Source organism: Spea bombifrons, chromosome 5 (genome assembly GCF_027358695.1).
Source record: "Spea bombifrons isolate aSpeBom1 chromosome 5, aSpeBom1.2.pri, whole genome shotgun sequence".
In the NCBI taxonomy this organism is placed as follows: Eukaryota; Metazoa; Chordata; class Amphibia; order Anura; family Pelobatidae; genus Spea; species Spea bombifrons.
In genome coordinates, this window is record NC_071091.1 from 73,811,121 (window position 1) to 73,823,366 (window position 12,246).

Genomic DNA, 12,246 nt, shown 5'->3' on the forward strand with positions numbered 1-12,246 from the left:
TAAACATTTTTAATTACGTCAATATATATTTTTGTTTTGCTATTACCTTTATAAAATTTACAGTTTAACTAAATACTGTAAGAATTTGAGCTAGACATTTTCTTAACTAAAACCTCTCAACATGATTGGCTGTTTATTTTTTTTTTAAATGGTACAGGAAGCAAGATCCTAATTAAACAAGCCTCTTATGAAACAATTACATTTTTGTATTAGACATGTTTTAAAACTGTGATATTTAAAAAATATTTTAAAAACACAATGCACTGTAGGCTTATGTATTGATATGTTTGCCATGTACCTCTAGTATAACCCAAATATGTACCTAAAATATTATTTTCTACAAAGTTGCAGTAAATGACCACTTCTATAGTAGGGACCTACCCCCCGATCATCTCAAAAAAAAAAACTCTGGGGTACACATACCACAGAATGAGAATCATTCCACGTTGATGCAGTTCAGGAAGGTCTGCCTAATTTAATGTATGTTACAGTAAAATAAAAGCATGTGTGCATGTACACAAGATGCTTTGTGCATGCATCAGCATACGCACACTTCACCATATGTACTCATCTTGTGCAGCTCTGTGCATGTTCAATTTATTTATAATAGGCTGACACACATTTGCATTATGCACACATAGCACTATAGAATCTGCTGGCGCTCGATAAATAAAAAGTAATATAATAAAAATATATTGAGCATATGTCATGTGGCAAGAAAGAAACCAAAGCATTACTCATTGCTGGAGTTGTTTAGAGTGACAGTTTTTCTACCTTGGTGCTGAAAAATGGAAAATTTTACCTGCTTATTCATTTAATTCCTTTTTTTAAGGAATTTGTGGTTCTAAGGATTTTCTGTTGAGATTTAATTTGTGATTTCTCTTAAGTTTACAGTTACAAGGACTTTATTTTTACTATATCATCACAAACAACATCTACTACATACATTCTGTATCTGCTTAGCAGATTTTCCTTCCATGACTAATGTAAATTTATAGTCATGTTATTAAGTGAACGTGTTAACAAGGAACAATATTCTGTTCATTTTAGGTTTCAGATTTCTGTGCTAATATTAAGTTATTGTAAATGTACACAGAAATTGATCTAGAATAGGATATATTATTCTTTTGGACAATTAAAATAAATTCAGTTGTGATTCCCTATAGATTAATAATTAAGCTCAATCTTGAAGCCAATTTACCGAATCAGGCAACTTCTGACTTCATTAAGAAAAAGGAATGACATGTTCACTTTCATTAATGAAACTGATGGCTAAAAAGACAACACGAAAATGGTGTGTGAATTAAGGAAAATCAATGTTAGTGTTAGGAATATAAATAAATGGACATTAGACATTTTACGGATGCTTTAAAATACAAAAAACATTTTTAAAACATGGATTTTAAAGGGGTCTGATGTTCTTTGTTGGGATGTCTATTGCATTGTATGTACTGTGCATTTAGGTTCACATAACAGAAAAAAATAATTTCAAATAATTTACAAGCCTATATCAGAGTACAGCAAGCAGAAGATTGCAAGCCAGACAGTGGTGTAACACGAGCCTAGCTGGCTCTAGCTGTCAAGATTGAGCCATGAGAGAAAGTTCCCAGGTGAACAAAAATATCTAAATTATTATTTCTGACTTAAGTTATCTGTTATTTTAAAATAAATATTAAATAGTAATATTAGCTCTTGACCCCAGTCATCAAAATAATGTAATTCATTACTACAGCATACAAATGCATATGATACAGTAGGTTTTTTTTTTTGGGGGGGTTATATTTGCAAATTTGATTTGATACAGGCCTATCTGATAAATTAACAGAAAATTGTCTGCAATTCAGCTCTAGTATCGTATATATAGAACCTCAATATATATATATATATATATATATATATATATATATATATATATAAATATATATATATATATATATATATATATATATATTATTGTTTTGGAATTTATATCTTAAAGATATTTTGGTTTTTTTTGTGTATAAAAATATATGACTACGATACGATATGCCACCAACCACTGATTCTAGTCACGAGGATTAACTAGTCATTGAAAACATATTGTGATCATACTTTAAAATCAGCAATGAGGCTGTACAAAATTTGCTTTAAAATGGCATATCTAAATTAAAGACAAACTTCAAATTGTTTCACATGCATTCCATTTCCACTGCAAAGGCATATTCTATCCAATCACAACTCACAGACAAAATATTATTAATGAAAACTACGTTTACATTATGTGTGTGATTTTAACTTTTTAGAGACATACAAGGCTCTAGAGCAGTGGTTCTCAACCTTCCTAATGCCGCGACTTTATTTTCGTTGCTACTTCATAACTGTAATTTTGCTACTGTTAAGAATCGTAATGTAAATATCTGATATGCAGGATGTATTTTCATTGTTACAAACTGAACATAATTAAAGCATAGTGATTAATCACAAAAATAATATGTAATTATATATTGTGAAATATTTGTTTTCCGATGGTCTTAGGCGACCCAAAGGGGTCGCGACCCACAGGTTGAGAACCGCTGCTCTAGAGCATAATACATTGCTAGAGCGAGAGGGAGACTAAGACAGAAAAATACAGCAGAATAAAAGTAATTTATGCATGTACACATATCTCCCATATAACATCTACACCCCATTTTATATAAACACAGTGCATTTCTATTCATTTTTTCTCAAATATTGTGATTGTCTGTGGTTGATCGCAAGAGTAAGTGTCATTGTCTGAAAGTGGGAGTTTGAGGGTGTAGCAGATGGTATGAACACAGCACTACATTTGGGTGGTAGAAAGAAAAAGTGAATTAGAGGACAAAGAGCAAGAAGGTGTAAGTGCCACTCTAAGTCAGGTCCCATTCATGCTGTGGAGCTGCTCATCTTTAGTTTCTTTGCTTTGCCTTAGTTCCCATGTTTTGCTTTCCCATCCAGGTACTAACCAGGCCCCAACACCTGGTATTCCCAGACGGTCTCCCATCCAGGTACTAAGCAGGCCCAAACCTGCTTAGCTTCCAAGATGGTGGGGCACACCATATAAAGGGAACAGATTTGAAGCAAAGAGCAGAACTGGAATCTAGGAATCAGAAGCACAGAACAGAGCATATGGAAATCCAGGAATGGATTAAAGCCAAACATGGGAACTGAGGCAAGGCAAAGAAACTAGAGATGAGCAGCTCCGCAGCCTGAATGGGACCTGACTTAGAGCGGACCTTACACATATGCACCGCTGGAACCACTTATGGCAAAGACTACCTCTGCATTACAGGACCTTTCCTGCCCTCACACCCTCAGTTGCCTCACTTACACACACTTATTGACCCTTGGCACCACATGCTGCAGCATATGACCATGTGGAGACCATGACCTGATCCCCACTCAGCTCAGCTCACCTGCCCTCGGCTAGCTCTCTTGGGATATCCTACATTCAGAGGACTCATTCCACTACCATTTTTCATGGTTCATTTGTTATTGTTATAATGTCTGACATTATTCACACAGTAATAGCATTCTGACTCCCAGCACACTGCTCAACGGTAGTGTGAACATAGTTGTACAGGCATGTTAGAGTTACAGAGCGTAACAGTCATGCTGATTCAAGTTTACAATCAATTATGGTTTTACTTAAAAGTGTGGAACATCTTAGTAGGTTGACGGTCTTTTGGGTATTATGCTTTATTATGCTACATAACAAGTGTTAGCTGTTAGGTATATAGTTATGATGAAATTCTATTTTTTAGATATAGCATTTGTCATTTTTTTTATTAGTTAATGTCATGTATGTTGTAGGATGTTAAGTGGTGTCTGGTGGGTGATCGGTTTGTGTCTGAGTGTCTTCCTGTAAAGGTAATGTGTATTATTTGGTAATGAGAGCGATATCTAGAGTGTGCATAGGGCACTAGTAGTTAGTGTAGTGTATGCTAATGTAGCTATTTGTGTGTGGTTTAGTGCATGTGTGCATATTTTTTACAATTTTGTTCATGATGTTGATGACTTGGTGTTGGTTGGAAAATTACCCCAGAGAATGTATATTTTTAATGTTGATAAAATGCATTAAAGCCCTCTATGTTGTTCTTAGACTTTTTTACTGACCAAGGTGCAAGGTCTGGTTTTAGCAGCAGAAAATTGCTTTATTTTCCATATCAATATTTATGGATGGATGTCTAAGTCTCTTTAAATATTGTTTTGTTATTAGTGGAGTCCAAGGAATTTAACTAAAACCTTCTCACACTTTTAGTTTACTTTAAAATGTTTTTGAATGTATAATTTCTTTTAATTGTATTAATAGCTGATGAAGTTTCCAAGGCCAAATTAGGAAATATATCACCTGGTATTTAGTAATGATTAATATTCAGTTTTTTCCTAACGAATACATTAATGTTTCTGATACATTTTAGCGGCCCAAAATATAATGTATCTTGCTTTGATATATTTTCAAGGACATAGAATCTTCATTAATTGTGACAAATAATTCAATGAATGTTAGTTAAGGTGCAACTTTCTAATTAACTTGGTGTTGTTTAAAGAATATTTGTTGTTCTGAAATAGTGAATTGCTACAATATGCAGATATATAAAATCTAACCGCTATTTCCCCATGTTTTGTATGAGTCCCTGTGTGCTTTGCACAAAGATGCTTGAAAAGGTTTTATTCATGAACAAAGGTGGCTTAAACTGTTAATTTTTCTCAATGCCACACTTTTATTTTCCTAAAGTGATATTACGCACTCAGCAAAGGACCCCTGTTCTGCTCGCAGGATTTGTTCAAGCCTGCATCACATATACAATGCCCTGCTCGCAAATCCTTAATTCATAATTAACAGAGAACCATGCCCCTTGAGTTGCTTTGAAGGAATACAACAGCTGCCTAGATGCTACTAAGAAGCACATAGTTAACCCCCACTGTTCTTGGAAATTACTTGATTACGTAGCGGATCTAGGGATAAATGTCTCAGCACATGCCATAGCTATGAATCCTTGTATTGTTTGTCTACACAAAGCAGCATTCAGATGGCAAGAAGACAAAAAAGTATCTTGCATGCCTCTATTTCATTGTGTGGCTTCTTATTCATCTTAGTCTGAATATTTTGGTCTACTAAATCTTATCACTAAGTTCTGCAGACTCTATCTTCTCTGTAACCAATACACAAATAAGTATTCAATGAAATTATTTCAATGTGATATATTTAACATTTTTCACACCCATGTGTCTTTAAAACTACTATTTTTCATATTTATTTGATTTTTTTTACATATTATGAAACCACACAATATAAATGTATGTAGTAATTTAGTTTTCTTATCAATGAAGTTTCAAATGTTCTAGATATAATATATGCAGTATCCATTGGCCTATATAATGATTCAGTCTTATACACTTTATTTTTGTTATTGGGTTTTTTGTTGTGTATTTGGCTGTTATATGCTATATGCACCAAGAAATCTGTATGGTTTTACTAAAATAAAGCTTCCAGTACCTTTTTGTCAAGAAAGGTCATAAAGGACTTATTGTATTTTAAGCCATGAGATTTTTATACTGAACCCAAAATCTTCAAATATTAGATTTTACACCCAGGGTTCAAGATCAGACACTGTTTGTACGAGAGAGTAATATAAAAATCCAACCATCATAGTGTAGTCACGTAAGCAATTTCTTTTGTGTGTTGTTGCGTCCCTGCATTCATTAAGAGCAATCCTAGAAAACAGCAGATTTTAAGACTTCTACATTTCTATTTTGCTTTGTGTCAGCAATGTCATCAGTCATACATAATTGGATTGTGATTACTCCCAGAGGCAGATACCATTTATCCAGTAGTTGATGAATGTTCTATTCTGTATTTGCAAACCTTTTTAACATTATTTTTTTATTCTATGTGCGTACTTTAAATGGACCATGTTATGTCACATCCAAGTTGTTCATTCTTTGGTTAGCTCCCTGTGTGCAATGTTTTTTATGTAGTAATGCCTTTGTAAAATATTTACTGGGCTACTTATGAGCGATTGTAATTACCTATTATGTATTTAACAAACCATTAACACATACTTATAGTTTTATACATTTGTCTTGAGATAATGTCATCCTTGCCAAATTAGCATTTTTTTAATTACTATAAATAAAATAGTGCATCTCAAATACCAATCATTACTGGGGGATAAAGGGGGATATGAAATAATAATTCTGGTCCTCTTTGCCAACCACGTATCTCATTGCACTGAAAAAGTTTTGTCCATGCATGCTTGGATAGCTTGTTCAAATCTAAAGTACTTTATTCTTGTACCTTTATGAGCTGTGCACTCCCTGTCTATAGATTTGGAAGATTTGTTTCTTTACATAGTTTCTTTGTTTTTACAATGTAACTTTCTTACTGCACTCCTTGTAAGGAGACTCTGGGCCTCATATAACACCACTAAAAAGAGAGACCTGTTTAAGACTATGACCATGTCAACCAATGTCTGATATGCAGTAAAAAGGGAGGTATGTAGTGTAGAAAAGGCAAAGACTGGCAGAGACTGACATCAGACACTAGTATAAAGCAACTAAAGGGAACCAGTGGAAGTTGAAACATAATGGCAATTGGTTATCTGGAAGGTAAAGTGCAACAAGCAAAAAAAAAAGTGCATGATATTTATGCATTTGAACACTGATTTCTAGTTCCATTATATACATTATTATTGTGATCACCTAAGCAAAATAATTTGCTCATTTTCTATAGGAACATTTGTCATGCAAGTGACTGCTACAGATATGGATGACCCAAGTTATGGAAATAGCGCTAGACTGATATACAGCATTCTACAGGGACAACCACACTTTTCTATTGAACCAAAGTCAGGTAACATTATTGTTTGAGCGAAATGTAATGAACTTATACTTTGTTGTTGAGATATATATACTGTATGTGCCTATAACAGCATGGCATTATTTTTGTTAACTTCACAAGCTGAAAGAAATAATTAACTAAATTATGTTTACAACGTTTTATCCAAAACATAATCTAAAACATATTAAATGTGATTTTTCATTATATACTGTAAAATAAAGCCAATTATTTAAATAGTCATTCTCACAAACACTAGTCAATTATTCTGGGTTGGTTAAAAGTAATTTTGTAGCTTTTATGGCATTAAACTTCCTATCTTTTACGTTTAGCAATGGCTCTAGTATAATATAATAGTCTTGTGCATTCAGAATTGTAAGAATTGCAAATTTAACAACATTTTCTAATTTCGTTAATGCATATGAATCTCCGATAATGAGGCCAGACCATCCAGAAACCTGATGAAAATTAAGAATCTTAGAATTTTCTTTAATGAAAATTGTGGGGTCCTTTACTCCCATTCTCTCACATTCTCATCCACATTCTCTCACACTCTCATCCACATTCACTATCTCATACCTTCAAAATGTCTCCCTACCGTCTCTGCCATCTGCTTGCGTGTCTCCTATCTCCACTTCCGTCTCGCATCTTCATGTTCTTCATCTTCTTGTTCTTCTCTCTACTCTTTTCACCTTCTCTTTTTTCTCTTCTTCCTTCTCATTTCTTTCTTCGTCCGCATCTCCATAGACACGACCTTCCGACAAAACTTTTGCCCAAATTGGAGGGTTGAGGTAAAGGACGTCACTGGAAGCTCCGCCGTTTTGCCTTAAGTTAACCCTGTGGGAACTTCCGTCAAATTGGCAGAGCTTCTGGTGACGTCCTCTACGCTGTATGGAAGTTTGCCGGTAGGAAGAAAGAAGAGAGAACATAGGAGAACAAATAAGTTCCTCACAAACCCTGAATACATTAAACCTACTAATAATCTGTAACACTCTTTACATAGAGTTGTGTGGTTTTACATATCAGGACATAATACCTACCATCTGTTTCTTAGCAGGTCTAAATATTAGGTAACTATAACCTCAGATGAACAACAAAACATGACATACACGGTGTGTATCCATGGAAGAACTGTTGTTAGTTTTCCTTAAAAACTGTGTATTTAGAGGAATTTATGCTATTTTGAAGGCAAAGTGTGGTCACACCAAATATACTGATTTAGATTTTCCTTCTGTTCACTCAATTTTGTTAAATTATAAAAATAAACTATTAACATTTAATGTCTAGCTTTGAAGGCATTCTTACTTTTCACAAAACATTTGCACAGGACTATATATATGTAAGTCATAGCTTACAGGGGAGATAGGTCTTGTTTTGTAACTTAAATAAAAGCTTGGCCTTTATTAGCCCTTCTGGAACTGTAATTACAAGAAGAAATTCAACAGAATATAAAACCTATACCTGTTTTGAAAATTATATAATATTCTCTAATGTCTTAGAACCAATTTGGAAACAGGTGGACACAAATAATTTTGGTACCAAAAGGAATCTTTATTATCAACAATATATTATATAAGGTTCACTGAAAATCAGAGCCTTATAATCACAGAGAAATCTAATGATAGGTGGTTCTTGGAAGGCAATTATATCGAAAGTTTGATAAAGAGGGAATTATCATTTCAAAGGCAGAGGTAAAGATATCTTTGTAGCACCAAATTACATGAATAGGCTGTAGAAAATACTATTCCATACAACTTGTTCAGCAAGCTCTTCAGACTATTTATGAACACATGAACTGTCCATTTATTTGCTTAACGTACAGAAATAATGCATGCACTTTTTAACGTCATTTGCCTTGCAAATGCTTAGAAAAATAGTTCTCACTTATATGTCATGATTACCCTGATACACAGTTAAGGTTTCCTCAGTTTTAGTGGGTACTGTGAGGATTCCCACTGACATAAATGATTTTTTTTTTTTATTAATCTATTAAGACTATTACAAAATTACAAAATGTTTTTAATTATTTATTTATTATTTTTAGCAAAGGAAAAAACAAGGAATTATTGTTTTTTTCAATTAATTGCATTATCTGACTTATTTTTAGGTATAATTCGCGTGGCTTCTAAAATGGACAGAGAAACTAAAGATAAATATTTTGTCATTATTCAAGCCAAAGATATGGTTGGTAATGTAGGTGGATTATCAACCACAACAACAGTGACAATCACCTTGTCAGATGTCAATGACAATGGGCCAAAATTTAAGGAAAGTAAGTAATGCACACTAAATTTTATGAATTTACTGATGAAAACTCTCAATAGGTGGCATCTGGGATTTTTACCAAGTAGAAATATCTTGCATTATACAAGAGATAAGAAGTAAGAATCAGTCTTTCTAGAGAACTACAAAAAGGAGAGAATAATAATAACAGAGGTGGATTCACTAAACAGAGAGTTGATTTGTGAGTGAATAAAGCTTCCATTCCTATCTAAAAAACCTAAAAAGATCGAAAGTAGCACCCAACACCCTGTCTAAACATCTATAGAAAAAATAGTTTCTATTTGTGCCAGTGCATAAACTTCATCAACCACCGAAAGGGGCAATTCCGCGAGCTTTCTTTGCTCTAGTGTTAATTATCATGTACTATACATTATGAAGAGCCAGCCCAGATGAGTTTCTCCTGTAAGAAGGATTGGGAAGCTATTTCATTACAAGGAAGGCAAAGCAGTTTATAGGAGAATAGCATATAATTCTCACTTACATGTTTACTCCCAAAAAACAATGGTTAAAAACACTCATCCTCAATTCCCTCTAAGATATGAGAAAATGCTTATAAGATGCTTGCTTTTTAGTACAGATCAGCACAATGAATAAGATATTAATAAAGCATAATTGATCTCTCAACAGTTGGAATATTATATGATATTATATAACCTAAAATGTATGTATATATTTCATATTTTTTATACATTTTATGTGCAGAAATATATGACATGTCAATATTAGAATCAGCTTTGGTTGGAGAGATTGTAGGAACAGTTATAGCTGATGACCGTGATATTGGAGAGAATGCAGAAATTATTTATATTATTGAAGAAAAAGGGGACTTCAATATGTTTGATATAAACACAGACCCAATAACACAAGAAGGCATTATTACATTAAACAAGGTAAGAATATTTAATGAAATAATGTAATATTTTTTGCCTCAGGAAGCAATTGAAATAGGGCCTCGATATTGATTGATTGTGCTTGGTATTTCTTTTTGTACATCATATTCTGCATATGGAAGCTGTTGTTTCTGATTATATTCTTTCCAAATTTGAGTTATTTTTTAGTTCAGAAGAGATTAATGGAGCAAAATATTTACTTAATGTTTAATCTTTATAGTTTTAAGGTACACTAGCGGATGTTTGTGTAGGTGTCCTGTATACAACCTTCCTTCTTTGCATGAGTAGTTTAAATATTCTTTACTACAGTTAAACAGGAATGAAAACACTAGAGGTTAAATGAGCCAGTTTGGCAAATCAGTGAGTGTCTGAATAACACAGATGCTTGGCGCTCAAAGTCATTACAAACAGCTAACTGGTGTTTTAAAAAATATTAATATGAAAACATATTGGTTTCATCTGGAGATTATTAAGCACAATCTAAAGGATATCTTTATAGCAGATGTAAAAAATGGATCTAATGTAAAATGTACTGACATATTGGTCCATTAAGTATAATCTAATAAAAGTGAACGTTATTCTAAATGTTAGCAATAACTAATACTTGATTATCAGCCAATGAAAATATAATTTACTATTTCTATAATATTTTAATGCAATGTTTTGTTTTTTTGTTCACTGATGTTAGTTGTGCTAGATTACAGGGTTATACACAATACTCGACTCCAGAAATGAGTGAATTCTGAACAATGTTTGTACTTTGGTTAGTTATTGTATAAAAAGCTTGGGGCAATGCTTGGGTAAATTAATCAAATGAAAGGAAGAAAAAAAAACTCTATTAAAACATACAGATATAACAAAATTAACATAACATAAAACATTTAAGTTTTGTTTGCATTTTTATTGCAATAGGAGTAATATTTTAATCTGGTTTCACATACCATCACTTACAGCAGTAGGTTGAGGTCTAGAAGTTTACCACGCCACACTCAAGATGGATTCAGAGTGATGTAATTATTTAAACCTTTGGCGCTACACCTATAAATTGCTCAGACACTCCATAAATACCAGAAGCTACCTGGACTTTGCCTTCTGATGATTGTGCCTATCTTTCATAGTGCTTCCTCCTTAGTGCACCTGTTGATTGTCTGTGTTTTGACCTTGGCTTGTTCCAGTTTATCCTGCTCGCAGGCTTTCCAAACTTGGCTTGAACTTCGTTGCTCCTAAACCCTAGCTCCCTGATTTTGGCTTGTCTAACCACTTCTTTGCTCTGCCTTGTATCAGAGTCTTCAACTGATGCTGTGCATGACAGTAATAGTCACATATTTTAGGGTAGAGTGCATATGTTTTAAGCATTTTGTAATAGATATTCAGTTTCTGATCCTCACATTGTGTAATTTCTGATTTACATTATGTAGAATGGAAGAGCAAAATGTTTTAAAGAAACACATCTACATATATACACTGATTATTTTTCGATGCTTAGCTTGTAGATTATGAAAGTAAAAGAAGGTACAACATCCGAGTCAAAGCAATAAACAGATATTTTGACGAGAGATTTATAAAGCAAGACCTATTTGAAGACACTACAGCAATAAGGATTCATATTCAAGATGTTGATGAGCCTCCAGTTTTTGTCCAGAATGCATATTATATGGAAATCTATGAAAATGCATCTATTGGTTCACATGTTAATTCAGTTACTGCAAAAGATCCTGATATAACCAACAGCCCAATCAGGTATAGAATCAATTTTGTGAAAAAAATAACTAACCCATATAATGTATATTCATTGCTAATTTTATTTACATGGTCAGTTTTATAAAAAGAAATAAAAGTATATTGGTTTCAGAAACCCTTGCTTTACAGCAGTGTTGACATTAACCCCTTAAGGAAAAAGACTCTTAATATATATTTATATATATATATATATATAGATAGATAGATATGTATATAAATAAATAAATATATTTATATATATATATATATATATATATATATATATATATATATATATATATACATTTTGTATACATGATCCATTATGATGAAAAGTATATTTACATTTTTATAAACTATATACAGACAAAAAAAAAAAAAGAAAAAAACCTCAAGATATGGTGTTTGGAAACACTGTAAGATTTGTGTAATTTGATTAGCATTTGCAACCAGATATTAAAAGCTGTGCAGAACTTTATGTAAGCTGACATTCCCCCACCCCCCAATTCAGCACAT

General features: G+C 32.9%; 1 protein-coding gene across 1 annotated transcript in view; it reads left to right on the forward strand.

The window, feature by feature from the left end:
* The window catches only part of LOC128497543 (cadherin-19-like), a 49,220-nt gene that overhangs the window by 19,770 nt on the left and 17,204 nt on the right, over nucleotides 1-12,246 (forward strand). Inside the window, exons 4-7 of the mRNA XM_053467654.1 lie at nucleotides 6,734-6,853; nucleotides 8,946-9,110; nucleotides 9,824-10,011; nucleotides 11,498-11,751. Of these exons, the coding sequence (XP_053323629.1) occupies nucleotides 6,734-6,853; nucleotides 8,946-9,110; nucleotides 9,824-10,011; nucleotides 11,498-11,751 (727 nt within the window). The remainder of the gene's footprint in view (nucleotides 1-6,733; nucleotides 6,854-8,945; nucleotides 9,111-9,823; nucleotides 10,012-11,497; nucleotides 11,752-12,246) is intronic.